An 18070-nucleotide genomic window follows, 5' to 3' on the forward strand; every position below is an offset into this window, starting at 1 on the left:
CATAGACTCTATAACACTAGTCAACACAACACAAATCCTGTTGATGAAAAGTGTTTAGTTTTAGGTAATGTTCTAAACAACTCGTTTTGTAGATTATGCATCTAATCTTTTAAGTCTATGTTCTAAATATTTTGTTGCTGTAATTTTCTAAATAATCCATTGTTGATGAAGATTATTTACTCTTCAAAACATGTTTGTCGTTTAGGCCCATCCGTTGCGCTGTTCGATATTTATCCATTCTTATTTTTCGAGCTGTTTCATCTTCGCACGTAATGAAAGAAATCTCGTTAATTCATTCAATAGAGTGAACTTCAGCATCTTCGTTCGTTATTCTATTTCCAAGTCATGTATTCGTTTACACATAGACATCGCATAAAACAATATATAGAAAAAAAGAAGAATTTATTAGCAAAACTAAATACATTTGTATACTTTTAATATAAGATAAATTTGATAAGAAAAATAAATGTAGATGCATAATGTAAATATGTTACAATAAACAATAAACGCCTAAATATTAATATCGGCAATATAATACAATGTAAGCTTTGGAGGATATTAAATGGAAAAACAATGTTGAGTAATACATGCTATAATAATAATTTTCTGAAACAAGAAATAACGATTATGTTTATCATCGCAGTAAAGGTCTACAGGTGCGAGGTATTGAGCGCGCCGACTTACTCTAGCTATTTTTTTTCATGCATGGCGCGGAATTTCATGATTTAAAAGCATATAGGTCTAATTACAAGCTACATTTGTTCGACACATTTTGGCACCAATAATTTTTTCACGATTTCAGAAAATTGAATGCGAAAATAAGTTCATGGTATCTCAGTCAGTGTGATAATTTCGTTTCAGGACGTCAATCAGATTCTGTATTTCTTTCAATCTCTTTTTGCTGATCTTACTTTCCTCCTCCAGCTTCTCAGATCTGAGTTTACAATCGGACTTCTTCTCTGCTGCAATGATAAAAATGTAAATAATTTACCTTATCAAGTCGATGGCCCTGCGGGTAGGGCGTTAGAAATGTACCTGCTGCCCCAATTGCATGACCGTAAAAGGCGACTAAATTTAGGATCTTATCTTTTCTCTTCTTCCTAACTGGCTTTATCTTTCCTAATGCCTCCCTTGTCACCACCTCACTTTTGGCCTTGCGTTGAGCGTTCGCCCCTGTGAGGAAGGCTCTAGGTTCTGTCCCTTGGCCGAGTCACACCAAAGTCAATAAAAGTGGTAGTTTATGATTCTGCTTAGCGCTCAGCATACAGGGAGTGGGACGACTGGTTCGCCCGATGTCAGTATAATGTGACCGGGTGGGGTGTGTTGCTTGGTGTCTTCGGCGGCATGCCTCAGTGAAATAGCACTATAAAAAGGGCAGCAGTTCCACTATACAAGAAGACACAACATACACAACATGAATATACCGCAATCTCCCAAAACACACATCTCGCACAACATACACACAGCACACCACATACATGGGAGGCCGTCCTTACATAACCATAGCTGTTAATAGGACGTTAATTAATCAAACAAACAAATATCAAATCGACATGCAAGAGACCGAAAATGTAGAAAGCTCATAATGTAAAGTGGTAAAAACTCCCAGAATGGGAAAGACGGGACAAAATGGGGAAGGACGAGACAAATACGGGGAGGACGGGACAAAATGGGGGAGGACGGGACAAAATGGAGGAGGACGGGAAAAATTGGGGAGGACGGGACAAAATGGGGGAGGACTGGACAAAATGGGGAGGACGGGACAAAATGGAGAGACGGAAAATGGAGGACGGACAAAATGGAGGAGGACGGGACAAAAAGGACGGACAAAATGGAGAGACGGACAAAATGGGGAGACGGGACAAATGGGGGGACTGGACAAAATAGGGGGAGGGACAAAATGGGGAGGACGGGACAAAATGGAGGAGGACGGGAAAATTGGGGAGGACGGGACAAAATGGGGGAGGACTGGACAAAATAGGGGAGGACTGGACAAATGAGGGAGGACGGGACAAAAAATGGAGGAAAACGGGACAAAATGGGGGAGGACGAGACAAAAGGGGGAGGACGGCACAAAATTGAATCTCGAGACCTCTCACGCGATCTCGTGACCTCAACTTGAGGTTGAGATTGCGAGGTGGTCCTTACCTGCCACCACAACATATACTGACAAACTTCATTCAACGACATAAAAGTAATACCTTGACAAATTTTAGTGGTAAGTAATCGCAGAACGGAGTCGAGATTGGCGAAATCGCTGACCATGATATAGCTCTCACTGTCTGAAGCAATGTCTTTCAGCTGATCCTCTGCAACGTACTGCCCGATTCCTACAACATACATGCATATTAGTCAATGAGACTCACAAATTATGTAATATTTAAACTAATATCGTGCATCATACAAGTATTTACAAGCCATTTGTCACACTGATATGCAATAGTTCAATCTTGCATGTAACGAGCGTTTTCATTGGCTTAACATTCACTTAATCAGTTCATAAAGGTTAATAATGACATTGCCGTTTATAAATTAATTCCAATAGATGTTTTGTTTTCATGTCATGGTGATTTAAAAATAATGAGTGTTGCCTCATCATACAACACTTTGCGATTTAGAGTTTACTTATATTTTTGTAACATATCTTTAGGAAAAAAAAGATTTATTCAAGTAAATCAATCAATCAATTTTCGCCATTTAATAGTTGGAATTATATGGTACAGTGTATGCATGTAGCATACAATGTATGCATTCATCAAAGAAAAGTGATGGCGGAAAAGTATCCCATGTGCATTCAAATGATATAACACTGTAAACAAAGTAAACGAAATGGATTAAAAATAAGTTTAAAATATATTTTCTCCTTTTACGTACCGACAGCAAGCATATGTATTCCTCGTGCACGTGCGGCATTTGACATCTCGCGAGTCTCCTTAGGGTCACGAGAATTGCCACTGATGAACATTACACCGATCTTTGGAACACCTCGCTCGCTTGATCCTCCAGTGAAAATTGTGGGCAATTTTTTTATAGCCTCAGAGATTTTCCGAGTCCCTGTTGCCCTCGTGATGCCAGACAGTGCCTGTGTGACCTCAGCTGATGATGTGTAGGAGTCGAGCCCGAACGCAACATTCGCTGTATCGGCGAACGTCATGACGCTTACTCGAGTGGAGGCTGGGCTTACGTCAAGATTATTCACTATTTGCCCAATGAAGTGAACCAGATCATCGTAGTCGTCTTGTCCTACAAAGCTGGATGTATCCATAATAATCGCTATATCGGCGACTTGCTGGCTGCAAACTAACAGATATGGAAATTGATGATTATATGAATAAAAAAGTACTAAATTTTATTTAAGGGTAGATTATGTACTATTTTTTTTAAAACGATATTAACCAATAGCCAAAATTATTCTTAGTTATTCAAAACAAAGTGAAGTTAAATTCATTAGGAGCAGTAAGAAGCTGAGTTTGCTAAACCCTTAGATTTGACGTCATAATCGCCTATCTCGTAGCTATAGGCTATCTACGCTACTATCCTTGAGTCAAAGGTTACTGTGTATATCACGTCTAATATAAAGATATATAAGTAAACGACATTACTTACTTTCCTTCAGGGTTTCAAAATTTTCTGTAACAAAATTTCAAAATGATGTCTATAAGATACTCTATCTCCATATATTTAATCGGGAAGGAACCACATGTATTGACTAGAAAAACTAGTATTGTGCAGTGGGGACAACTTTTATGAGAACATTTAGGCTTGAATATTAAACTACGAAAACCTGAAATTTTCATTTCAATACGACGATTTATTTATCGGTTTTCATGTAAATAAATTGATTTTATTTTTCAACATGACATTAGTAATATCTTTCGAATTAATAATAATGGATTCAATTCGATAGATATGTGATATCCAATTATAAATACATATCTATATCTATGCCGACGTGGACTGTTCTTAGAAATATACTGTAGGCATAATCAGCCAACATTTACTTTATTGTTATGAAAGCAACGCACATTACATTTGTAAAGCAAAGTAAAGAATCTCTCTGAAACTATTTCTCAGATCCCACGATACCTATTACACACGGAATAATAAGGAATAAGGAACATAATTGGTTCGGTAAGTAGTAAGAGGTATTGCTTACCTTTGCATACTCTGTAAGCCAAAAGTTCTTTGATTGTATTGAGAGCTCCAAGGTTGTCGACAGTGAAGACGAATTCAGAACTCGGGTCTGATGCCAGCATTTCTAACTCTGGTCTATACACGCCCCCGACACCTATAACAACCGGTATTTAACAGTTTCAGTATGAATACTGACACTTTTAAAAATGCCCCACCGCTGACGAATGGTATTTTTTCACTTTAAAAAACAGGAGCAGAATATTTAATATTTTTCTTCAGTTGCAAACGTTAGTTATTTTACCACATTACCACCGTTGAAAAGTTTGAGCTTCTAATTTTACGTCAAGTTAAAATTACAACAAATAATTAATTGCATCCCGAAAAAATTCCGTGGCACTATACCCTATATAGAATGAGACATGTAAAATAACACAATTCAGACGCCACACGTAGTTTCGATGTCATAAAAAATGAAGCCGCATAGTTGTCTTGGTAAATGTCACATTCAAGTAAAATAGAAACGAATTATGTAATAAACACAATCTTATACTCGTAGCGGTGTTACGTGATTTTTAGATATGCTGCGCGTCTAAATGTTCGTGGCTTAACAAACTTTGCAACTTGTTATATATACAGTTCATTTAACATTATGTATGACTCTCTCAATAGGTTTTCAAATGTCTTGTTTCACGAATATTCCTCAACTAATATTTTTTGCATAGGAAACCATTACAGATTTGAAAAAAGGCTTTGTAACTAAAGTGTTTTCTTAAACTCCTGTAGAGCTTGCCTCTGGGCAAAATTAGTATATGTATATTAATGATAATGAAAGTTGGGCGCGGTACGAACAATGCTGCAGTAAAGTAATGATGAAACATATTTAAGTCTCACCAATTGCAAATACATAGATTCCTCTGTTCTGGACCGCTTGTGCTGCTGGCAGTGTCAGGGTAGGGTTGGTTGAGTTGCCGTCCGTGAGGATCACGGCTATCTGGGCTACGCCCTGTCTGGCACCGTTCCCCACAGTAAAACCTTCTGTAATGAGCTCGTCCAGCGCAAGGTTTGTGTAAGTGTTTCCACCGCCCCAACTGATCTCACTTACCGCTTCTTGAACCTAAAATTAAAAAGAAAATGCGTGAAAGGAACAAGCCATACCTATGTAACAATAATTTAATTTCGCTAAAATTACATTTACAATCACGTCAGATATGCTTAATAAATGCTAATAAAACAATGGCTTAATTATCTTACCTGCTGATCTCATATTTAGAAAGAATGTTGATACATTTACCAAAATCACAATCCTTCTGCATTCATTTATACCTCTAAATGTGAATTATGCATGTTAAAAATTTACTTACCTTATCCTTAGTCGTAAAGGAATCAAGATAAAATTGTATTTTCGGCGTTGAACTAAAGGTCATGACCCCAACACGTGTAACATCTGTCCCGACGTCTAGGTAGTCTATGACCTGCTCCACAAAAGAGAGTTCCAACCGGAAGTTGGAAACATTATGGATGCTGCTTGATTCGTCAAGGAGGAAAAATACGTCGGCTGGCTTACCCTGGCATACTGCGTAAGATAATAGAAATATCTACACTGTACTGCAAGAACATTGTTGTAATATATTTTATTCATTTCTTTTGGATTTTCAATGAAAATGAGGCTTAATATTGTTGACGTTAAATCACTTGTAATACTGTTGATAAAAGTAACTTGGGAAACCATAGCCATATCTTCGGTACTTGGCCGTAACAATAGCAAATTTACATGTACATTAAGGTTAAACATTTAAATTTCATCAATATCAATAATGGTCATCAAGTAACGACATTTGTTACCAGTGCGTTACGAAAATAAGCTGATAGTATTACCTTCTTTTGGATCTTCTCCTTGCGGCGTGCTTGGTGCTTTTGATGAAAAGACAATCATAATTATGTCATTTAAATATTTAACTTCATCGATAAATACAATCTATTGGGAATACATAAATACTCCATACACTTTGATACCAAATGGTTTACAGTACTAATCAATTCAATTTGTTAAAATATCAAAATTTGTCGTTAACTCTTAACATATAACATCAATACATATGTAGTGGACAGAAGTATTATTGTCATTGTTGTCACTGAATGTGGTAATTTAAAGAGTTACCTCCCCTAACCCATATATTACATGTGCGCATTGGTTGTGTTCGTTCAAACAAAACACACACACCCTCACACACACACACTCACTCACTCACAAAATGGTTTATATTAACGATAATGTTATCATTAACATTCATGTCTTTTCTTTGGCTTATTAAAATATCAAAATGTTAATATTAATTTTCCATTATGAAAAATACATATTTCAAAGATGTGAAAGGAATTTGTATTATAAGATATGTCATTGTTTTATTTGTATTCATCAGACTTACTCCCTTTATTTCACTCAGCACTGACGGAGTTGAACAACGGGGAGTAACTCTTTTTGATCAGAATGTACTTACACTGATATACCAGGTTTATGTTAATGAAACAGTGAATGGCTTAAAAAGTGATACTTACTGCTTGAAGGATTCACAATTGGGCCAGGTCTTGGAATAGCTTAAAAATAAATGAATAGCGAATAAATTAATAAAAAGATAAAGAATAAACGAATAAATATGTATAAATAAAAAACAAAAAGAAAGAAAAGAGCTACTAATTAAATAAAAAAACATCAAAAAGAAATGAATGAATGAATGAATGAATGAATAAATATATATCAAAAGAATTTAAATGAATGAATAAGAAAATAAAAAAGATAAATAAATGATCAATTAATGGATAAATAAATAAATAAGATAAAAGAATAAACAGCTACGAGTTAGGCTAATTGAAATTTGTATCGTTATTTCATTCGGATTCATAGAGACTAAGTGATATAATTTCAGTCAGAGTGCTGCGCTAGAAGACTAAAAAGTTAATACAACATTATACACCCATACTCTGTTAACAAAAATTCAAGTTTGTGACGTTTGGTTTCAACGTCGTGGAAATCTTGAACTATTCAGCTTTCTAGACTTTAATGAACATCGAATCGTAATATTAGCACCATAATAAATTCAAATGATATTGATTCAGCTCCACATGTGGCATCTAGCGCATCACGACGTGGATTGAATGAGGTTGTTGACTGTATATACTTCTTTTTTCTATGCTTAGGACTGTTTATATTAGCAAATTTAACGATACTGTATATCAAGTTATTAACAATGTAAAAGTTCATGTAATTCCATCATTACTTAATATATTGCGTATAACATTTTCGCGGTCATAGCAATGGGTCAGGACATCGCGAAAATATCATTTCCGAAATAAAAACTGTCTATACACTGTGATGGAACTGGTGAACTGCAATGGGTTACTTACGATTACAAGCTTTTAGGGCTAGCTCTTCTCTTACTCTTTCTGTGTTTAGTTCTTTATAATTGACCACTCGGATCATATAGTTACTGTCTGGATCTGACGCTATCCCGTTAAGTTCAGTGTCATTGGTTTTCGTCCCGATTCCAACAGCAAACAAATATATACCTTGGTCCCTTGCTGATTGAGCATTCATTTGAGTTAACTCCGCAGCATACGTGAGATTAAAATTGTCAATATGTCCGGGGTTAGTTGTTCCGTCCGTCAAAATAATACCTACGTGCACCACATCATCACGTGACCCTTTTGAAGCAGTAAAGAGACCCTGCATTTGTTTGATGGCCCTGTATGTCAGCGTGGCGCCTCCTGCGGTGTATTTGATATCCGAGACATGACTGAGGACGCCTGCCTCAGTCGAACTAGTGTTGAAATTAAATTCGGGTTCGACAGTTGAACTGTAGGACAAAGCAGCGAATTGGACATTCTCAGGGCCAACGTCAAAACGTTTCACCAAATCTTCGATGAATTCTATCTGGATGTCGAAATCAGGTTTCCATACACTGCTGGATGAGTCAACAACAAATGCGATATCAGCCTTGCAATTCATCTTAACTACATCAGCTCCTGAAAAACAAAAGCGAAACCAACATTTTTTATAAATACGCTACAAAAATAAGTACAGGTCAAGTTTATCTAAATATGACCTGAAATTGAGGACAATTTATTCAATCCACATGATGACTTGTTTGGTTATTTTCAGGTGAACATGCCGAATTCATTTAGACCGATAGACAAATTTCCTGCATCAAAGGTGACAGCAATTAAAATAAAATGTTCATTTTTCTAATATCAATATCAAGGTGATGTTTGCTTCTTAACAAAGACTCTATCCATTTGGATAAGTAATTTCAAGAGTCTACCAAGCGTGTTCACGGGCTATATCAGCCGTGTTCCTATCCTGCGTTATATTACACAGAGTTACATGTATCTCCTTTGCGGGTAGGTATCTCATTGTGACGTCATTTTTTGTGAGCGAAATTCACGTCGTCTTCTCTGAAAATGATGACGTTACGCACGTAAACACATGATGTTACAATCAATACCTACTCGTAAAGGCAGATGCAAATACAGAAAATGAAAGAAAGCATAATGTGTGTTGGTTATCTTCATTAACATGATATTTCAAATTGTAAGTTTTACTACAACAGTATAACCCCATTGAGACAAACAAAACCTTTGTCGCTATATCGTAGTAATTTCACACCAAGCCATGTTTTACAAATAAATCGTCGATAAAGGGCCAGTATTTAACACACCTATAACGAAGTAATTTCCATCGTCCACAGGGATTCATTACAATAATGTTTTACTGAATATGATTGATTTTCCTTCAGTGGCATATTTTAAAACCTCCATTTTATAATTCTCTTCTCTCTAACTAACTTTGTTCTTCCTAACGTCTCCCTTGACACCGTTTCATTTTTGGCCTTCTGTTGAGCGCTCGCCCTTGTGAGGAAGGCTCTGGGTTCTGTCACCTGGCCGAGACACACCAAAATCTATAAAAGTGGTAGTTTCTGCCCCTGTTTAGCGCTCAGCATACAGGGAGTGGGACGGCTAGTTTGCCCGTTGTCAGTATAATGTGACCAGTCACACATGATGTAGACATTATACAATTATAGCCCTCTGTGGAGGGATACATCTAGAATTGTCTTCCTGTAAAGAGTAATTTTCTCGAGGGCGAAGCAGACATTGCAGATGACGTCAACTTCCGGTCACGTGCGGAGCTTCCAAGGGGTTATTTCTCTGGGGTTGTTTCCCTCAGGGATAATTTTCCAGGGGTTATTTCCCTCGTCTTCCAAATTCGGGGAAGTATCTAACTTATTCAATGTCATGTAATCAAATTTAATCCAATCAGGAAAATGAAAATGAGGTATAATAATATATTTTGTTTCTAATTATATCATTTAAAACATACAGAACTTTTCTCTATATTACAATATCCTTTTTCCAATGTAATAGTTGGCAAATGTCATGTAAATAAACTATTTTAATATATATGACTTAAATAAATATGCCTTACCAGCACTTGCTTTTACCTGAAATTGAAAAAAAAATCAAACTTAATTATATCATATTATAACAAGCGAAACAGGTTTAGGTTATCAATGCACGAGACAAAATATAATATTAGAAATGTGACAGGAATCAGTCATCTGTGTCAGGTTAAAAAAATAAACAAAACAGTTGAATTAGATAATAATTTTTTATATAAGACGGTATTGTAACCAAAGTTATTATCAAGACTACTTATTTTCGCGTTTTCATAACTAATGACTAAGTATGTCATTAAAACACACTGCCATACTAGAACTCTGTATAGCGTTATCTAACTGGAACATACTGCCATACTAGGACTCTGTATAGCGTTATCTAACTGGAACACACTGCCATACTAGGACTCTGTATAGCGTTATCTAACTGGAACATACTGCCACACTAGGACTCTCTATAGCGTTATCTAACTGGAACATACTGCCACACTAGGACTCTCTATAGCGTTATCTAACTGGAACACACTGCCACACTAGGTCTCTGTATGTCGTTATCTAACTGGAACACACTGCCACACTAGGTCTCTGTATGTCGTTATCTAACTGGAACACACTGCCACACTAGGTCTCTGTATGTCGTTATCTAACTGGAACACACTGCCATACTAGGACTCTGTATGTCGTTATCTAACTGGGACCCACTGCCATACTAGGATTCTCTAAAGCGTTATCTAACTGGAACATACTACCATACTAGGATTCTCTAAAGCGTTATCTCACTTGAACATACTGTCATACTAGGACTCTGTATATACGTATAGCGTTATTTCACTGGAACACACACTTTTAATGTTACTAACCTGTTTATCTTGGGGCAAAACACAGAAATCCCAGCTCTTGCATAAAAATACACTACATCATTATATCTTCATCTAGCATAATCCCTTAACGATAATATCACGTATAATTATCCCTTTCATGTGGTTGAACGCATATCTCAAACGAATAACTTCTTAACGAAATTGGAAACGCGAAAGCAAGCCCTTTGACTTTACATTACAATTTTATTTTTTTGCGCAGAGAGGAGTTACAACCCATATATTTTAAATGTTGATATTTTTCGCAACGAACGATTTATGCACATTGACACTTACACCAGGAGAGAGTTAATACACGTTTGTAGACATCACGCGCTGCGTGGAAACATTTGATATGGAAATAAGATCTTGGTATGTATACCATCTAAAGAACAGGTCAGACAACATGTGCTATTCACTTTTTTTCTGTCTGTCACTGTCAATATTCGGCTGCAGGTAAACAACATCTGTTTACCGTATATTATTCAATACAATACCTGTTTACCACAGATTATTTAAAATAGCATCTGTTTACCGTAGATAATTTATATAACATATGTTTACCGTAAATTATTAAATATGACATCTTTTTACCGTATGATTATTAAATATAACACCTAGTTACCGTAGATTATCTATCGCAACATATGTTTACCGTTAATTATCTAAAGCAACACCGAAAATTATTTAATATAACACCTGTTTACCGTAGGAGTATCTAATATAGTGTCTGTTTACCGTAGTTTTTTTAATATCACACCTGTTTACCGTAGATTATTTAATGTGATACCTATAAACCGTAGATTATTTAATGTAACATCTGTTTACCGTAAATTACCTTAAACAATATTGTTTATCGTTAATTATTTAAAGCAACATCTGTTTACCGTTAATTAGTTAATATAACACCTGTTTACCGTAGATTATCTACTGCAACATCTGTTTAACGTAAATTATCTAAAGCAGCATTCGTTTACTTAAAGTTATTTAATGTAACACTTGTTAACCTTAGATTATTTAATATAACACCTGTTTTCCGTAGAATATTTAATGCATCACATGTTTATCGCACATTATTTGATGTAACCTCTGTTTACCGTAAAATATCTAAAACAACATTTGTTTACCGTTAATTATCTAAGGTAACATCTGTTTGCCGTAAATTATTTAATATGACACCTGTTTACCGAAGGATTTTTTAATATAAAACTTGTTTGTCGTAGATTATCTAATGTAACAGCTGTTTACCGTAGATTATTTAATGTAACACCTGATTACCGTAGATTATCTAATGTAACAGCTGTTTACCGTAGATTATCTAATGTAACACCTGATTACCGTAGATTATCTAATGTAACACCTGATTACCGTAGATTATCTAATGTAACACCTGTTTACCGTAGATTATCTAATGTAACAGCTGTTTACCGTAGATTATTTAATGTAACGCCTGATTACCGTATATTATCTAATGTAACACCTGATTACCGTAGATTATCTAATGTAACACCTGTTTACCGTAGATTATCTAATGTAACAGCTGTTTACCGTAGATTATTTAATGTAACGCCTGATTACCGTATATTATCTAATTTAACACCTGTTTACCGTAGATTATCTAATGTAACACCTGTTTACCGTAGATTATCTAATGTAACACCTGATTACCGTAGATTATCTAATGTAACACCTGTTTACAGTAGATTATCTAATGTAACACCTGTTTACCGTAGGATTAATATAAAACCTGTTTGCCGTAGATTATATAATGTAACACCTGTTTACCTTAGATTATCTAATGTAACACCTGTTTACCTTAGATTATTTAATGTAACACCTGATTACCGTAGATTATCTAAAGCAACATCTGTTTACAGATTATCTAAATAATTAAAATTTGTTTTCCATATTTTCTCTTTTTTGACTTTCTAGTTTCGTTTAAAATATATCTTTTGAAATACTCTGACTATGGCAGTTTATTTCTCGTTATTGAACGTTAACGTACTTCAAAGGTTCTTCAGCGGCATGCAGCAGTGAACTATCACTACATAATTATATAAATATACTTCTAGGTAAATGTGTTTTTATGGATTTGGTAGGAAGTGTCAACGATCTGAAGTAGAACTCATTTACATACATATCTTACATTGCTGTAAGCAAGTCGAATGATATTCGCAAAGACCTGGTAACTCAATATGTCAAATAGCTGGACTAGATAGTAGACAACGTTTCACATGTAATATAGGCTGTTTTTCGTTAAGCTGGTCCAACGAGATTGTCTACTCGAGGTCTGTAACTTTTCAAGAGGGCGGACGTTTATATCAGTTATGAAAAATACGAATTGTCGCCAAACTGTAACCAAACCGTGGTTTAGTTAAGAAACGTTGACCTTTAAAGGCACAAGATAAATTTTGTGGCCGGAGATTTGAATACTCTGGATTTTAATGAAAACATTCGAAACGTTTATTTATTACTTAGAGTCTAATATGTTTTCTTTGTCGCGGGATGAATTGAGAAATCTGGCTTGCTTCTGCATATTAGTTACTGATGTCGTCTATACGGTGTCGGTATTACGGTGTTATATACTATAAACTGCCATGCTTGAATGATTTCAACGACATTGATGTTCTGGCTGTTAAAAACTTTGCTATACTATCTTATTCTCCAGATCTCCATCACTGAATAGAAAGAATAAATATTTTACAAAACATCGAATGCAAATAAAATATACAATGTATTTGAAAATATGTCTGTAATGAAATATTGATGCTAAATCTGAAATCAGAATATAATATGGCTGCATTTGAAGTGGGGGAATCCTTTTCAGAATGAATGTATTTGGCGTCAGTTGACAAAAAACGAAGTTATCAAATCAGATATTATGTACCAACTGTTCACTTGTCTGTCGCATTTTTAATTGTATTATATCATTCTACAAGTAAACAAAGTTCGCAATTAAAATCAATTATCTGTTAAATTAACGATCAGAAGGCAAAAGTAACAAATACGTTAGCGCTCTGCTCTTGTTAATGCCAAAGACGAGACATTTATACGTTATCAAGAATAACAAATTTTATTTTTTTTATAAATCATTGATCGAACTTCGTCAAAGTCATAATACTGCACATGCAATACAACACAAATACCCGCGATCGCCTAACGTCGTTTAGGTGAAAGTGATATGAAATGTGAACATTAACCAATTATGTCATACAGTTAAAGTTGATTACGTTTTAGTCGTATAGACGCGTGCAACATTACTAGCTTTAAATCAGAATAGTATGATGTTTGAAGTAAGAAACAGGATAAGAAAGCAACATAGCTGCTAGAAAATATCACCACACATAAGTAAAGAAACATAAAGCAATGAATAAAATAAAAAAAATATAATGTACTAATTCCTTATTCTATATAAAATATATTGCGTTAAAATCCATGTGAGGTAGACTTACCGCTAGCACTGTAATGACGACGGACAGCAACCACCCCATGATGCTTGCGACACTAAGGTTATCAGTGAAGAGTTAAAACGAATATATTTCCTCTTATATTGCTCAGGTAACTGCCCAGTCAGCAATCTGAATGAAACAGGTAGGTGGAAAGAGGCAGGTAAACTGACAAACAAGATCGGCTTTGTGCGCATGGCTTCAACTGAAATTTATTCAAATTAAACTTTTAAACCAGTATGCATGTACAATCGTATTTACTTCCTTTCATATCCTTTTCATTTGAGCACGCAAACTATATATGCAAATTAGTAATATTTATTTATAAGATACCTTTTATTCCCCTTACTATAAACTTTTATTTGTTGTTCTTTTATATCATTATCAATGCAGCATTTGGTATTTATCAAGCGTACGTTAAAGTGACAAAAGTTACCTAAACTATGCAGCATATAGTAACACGCCAAATGATACCTGAATTTTGTTGTTTTTTCTCGGTCTGGTTGAAAAATTATAGTGCAGAAGGAACATATATTTATCAATAAGTTATTGAATGAATTTTCAATTTCAAACAATGGTATTGGCAAAGACAAAAGGACGACACGTCAGGCATGACCTATTGTATAAGTCGTCTCCAAAATGGGTTTAGTCATTTATACCTGAGTCATTTGTTACTATTACATTACAAATGTAGATATTACTGGTACACGATTTTATTTGTTTTTTTGTTTGTTTGTTGATTGGTTGGTTTTACTTGACGTCGTATTAACACTCATAATTGATGGTCTCCCCTGCATGCGACAAGTCAACGCGTGTGAAGTGTGTGTGTTTTGGGAGACTGCAGTATGCTTTTGTGTTGTGGAGCCCCTGTCCTTTTTATCTCACTGAACGGGAAAACAAGTCATCCCATTCCCTTATGCTGCGCGCTAAACAGAAACAGAAACTTGTCTATTCATAGGCTAAGGTGTGCCCAGAAGAGCCTTATAGATTATAGATTCCTTATTCTAAAACCAGCAAAACTGGTTTCTGAATTACAGTCGAACACAACATAGATATCGGTTCAGATGAGAGAAAACGTATTATGACGCACTATGTGTACATCGCTACGATTTAAATACATTTAAAACAGATAATGATGTTTAATTTACTGTAAAATTTACTTCATCCTCTTATTTGATTACATATTTTTATACCTTTTTACATCCACAGTAAGCGACACACGTCAGTTGGTATATCTGCACTTACTGAACACCATGAAGAATCATCGGATTTTAGTAGCAGTAAAATGGGCGATGTGCAACGATTTCAATACATTCTAGGGAATGGGTAATATCCTGTCAAATTACCTAAAGCTCTTCATCTCCAGCCCGCGCGAATTCGGATCCCATGTGGGACAGTTATCATGTTGATTGATTGTTGGTTGTTTTAGGTAAAGATTTATACCTTCCTTCATCCTTTCACAACACGGGCTTGGGACCAGCTACGGCTGGAGTTAGTTATCAGGTTCTGATCGTAGGACGGTTCTTTTGTCCTGGTACTCTGGCTTTCCTCCGGTCATCTTAACGTAGCACGTCCACAAATGACCCTGACTGTTGCATTTAATTACCTTTAATTAATCAAACCAACAACCCAATCAAAACCAAATAATAAATATCATTTGTTATTCGAACCAGTACCTGGTAATTGCCCCACCTAGAATTCAAACTCGCGACCTAGAGGTGAAGGGTTTGCTATAAAAGCACATTGTTTCAAACATTTGTGTTATGTATGATAACCTTCATCTTCTCTCGATAACCTTGTTTAATCTGCTGTGTTTTACAGCTGTTTTATTTTTGCTCCAAGTGATCCAAAGGCATACAAAATATGCATTGATTCAAAGTAACCAATTGTTGCCTGCTGTCCCTAGATTCCTTATCGTAAGTAGAGACTTGATTCAGACCTCTTTTACACGTTGAATTTCACCCTACGTTGTTTCCATTTCAATATCACTATAAAAAGAAATTTAAGAAATTTATTATGAGTTAGTGGAATATAATGTTGCACAACATAAAATGCTAAGCAAATAGCATTGGAATCACAGTAATGATCATTATGGGGTATTTTTTGTATATATCAGTTACATATCAATATCTGATAAATATTTGCTTTCGCTTCTTGACATCCTTAAGGTGTGATTTGCCTGTTTTTTCATGAGGTGAAATATATCCTTTTAACGGCAAGGTACATGTATAGATAAACTGACGTTCACATGGCAGAGCCTAAGATGAAGGATAAAAAGAAAATAAACTTGACGTGTTTACTAAAGAAATATCACAATAAATCTATTACTTGAGAGATTGCATGTTCAATATTGAAGTGACAAAAATATGCCATTTCTGATTGACACACCAGGGTACATTTTCTACGCCGGATCATTTTTTTTCATTTCACACCAGCAAACAAAGTGTAAACGACATAGAGAAACACATTATGAAGAACGAGACCACCCGTAGGTAGTGAGTAATAAGCTCTTTATTGAAATCTAAAGCGGAACTGAAATCTACACCACTCGGCACGATCTCAAGTGATGTGTTAGTGCAGATACGAGTTTACAATAAGACGATCCTATAGATGTCCGGATATGGCTATATCTAGAGGTAGGTTACCGTGTCCACGACTCCATAAAGATATACATGTTCTACATGGATTGATAGCATCTTTTAAAATTACTTTTACCGTACACTCAATCAAAATATTTTCTATGATAATGTCGCGGGTGTTGTTAACAGTTATTTGAATTAATATATATGAGTGGTATGATGTGTCTGCATCATTTCTGTTGATGACATGATTTCGAGATAAAGAAATGCACATTTCTTATGAAACATGTGTCGGATAGCCTACAGTTACATGTAAGGAAGTTAAAGAAACTGTATTTAGTGAAAGGGAAACGCGGTTCGTTGACGCTAAATAATCAACGAATAATACCCGATACATTCCTAGCATGTAACGTAATTTTCAATAAATCTGTAGTACTGGTTATAGTTATTTAAAAAAAAAATAAGGAAAATATTCAAAATATATTGTATGCCACATAACGAACTAATTTTGTCCTAGTCTGTTATTAGAATATTCCTAAACTTTAAGATAATTTAACATTCCCCATTGGAAAGCATTAACAGACATTAACAAAAAATGCTTAAGTTAAGGAGCTTTCCTTAAAATTTATAATGTTTGCATTTGGAGAATTCTCTGTTCATTAAAGTTAAAGAATGTTTAAGAAACTGGGTCCTGATAACTGTTTCATGAGATCTATACTTCACAAATTTGTTACATTAACTAAGCATTAGCATAGGTAAAATATGATTATGATAGTTTTATTGTTTATGAAACACCTGATGCTGAACTTTCTCAAGAAAGTTTTGAAATTAATCCATAGTAATATTTGAAGTTTTAAAATACACACATTATAAACGATACAACAACATTATTTGATTGTTGTAATTGGAAATTTATAATAACTAGACAGAGGAGCTGTATCAAGGTATAAGGTTAATTATCGACAACTTAATACATTGCAAATACAAATAATTCTAATTTTTGAATTCAAACAAAACCAAAAATCTAGTAAGACTTATTCTTTATTGCTTATAATCTTTTTACACAAAATTACGTTTTGTGTTTTCTCGTCACCTTTGACGTTTAGTATATGGAGATGAGAATATTTTCTTGACTACTCTGGGAAAACGCTGTTACTGTTAGCATAATCCGATGTAGAAAGAATTATCGCCCGCAAGCTATTGAAATTGACTCATAAGTTACAAAAGTCATTTCAATGTGAATTAAATTTTGTCTGAACGCGATTTCGTACTGTATTAATATCACAGTTTAGATACTTGGCAGGCATTGGTTTCATTTTAGTTCACAGTTGTCGTCCCTTTCAGGACATAAATAAAGATCTCAGCAGTTCGCTTTCCCTTTGATTTCTGTCCTCCTGAAATATGCCTAAATAATACAAAATTTAATGTTTTTGTGCGGGTCTCTGGCAACAATTAGTTAACTTTAACATCCAAAACTATAACTGAAAAGCTTGGTGGTTTTTTTTTAAATTTTTTTTTATATCAACGTATCGATACATAAAACATTTTTAAATTGATTGTAATTGACTGAAAGAAATATTAATAAAAAAAAGAAATGATAAACTACA

General features: G+C 34.8%; 1 protein-coding gene across 1 annotated transcript; it reads right to left on the minus strand.

Moving 5' to 3' along the window:
- Positions 1–421: 421 nt before the first annotated feature.
- Positions 422–14033, minus strand: LOC138331743 (cartilage matrix protein-like). Its single transcript, XM_069279503.1, has 12 exons — positions 13891–14033; positions 9611–9626; positions 7537–8154; positions 6691–6729; positions 6010–6045; positions 5496–5707; positions 5026–5248; positions 4157–4288; positions 3607–3630; positions 2875–3300; positions 2202–2330; positions 422–962 (listed from the first exon to the last, which is right to left on the minus strand). Exons 1-12 carry the CDS (start codon positions 13927–13929, stop codon positions 835–837), a joined length of 2022 nt encoding a protein of 673 aa, XP_069135604.1. The 5' UTR covers positions 13930–14033; the 3' UTR covers positions 422–834.
- Between the last annotated feature and the right edge of the window lie 4037 nt (positions 14034–18070).

The sequence above is a fragment of the Argopecten irradians genome, chromosome 9 (genome assembly GCF_041381155.1).
Source record: "Argopecten irradians isolate NY chromosome 9, Ai_NY, whole genome shotgun sequence".
Lineage (NCBI taxonomy): Eukaryota > Metazoa > Mollusca > Bivalvia > Pectinida > Pectinidae > Argopecten > Argopecten irradians.

What these genes read in the sequence shown, in the direction of transcription:
- LOC138331743 (XM_069279503.1), bottom strand. Translation starts at nt 13,929, where the DNA reads ATGGGGTGGTTGCTGTCCGTCGTCATTACAGTGCTAGCG. An exon ending in AGGAGAAGATCCAAAAGAAG is followed by an intron (nt 5,708 to 6,009) that starts GTAATACTATCA and finishes TATCTTACGCAG; the next exon opens with TATGCCAGGGTAAGCCAGCC. An exon ending in TACCACTAAAATTTGTCAAG is followed by an intron (nt 963 to 2,201) that starts GTATTACTTTTA and finishes TTATCATTGCAG; the next exon opens with CAGAGAAGAAGTCCGATTGT.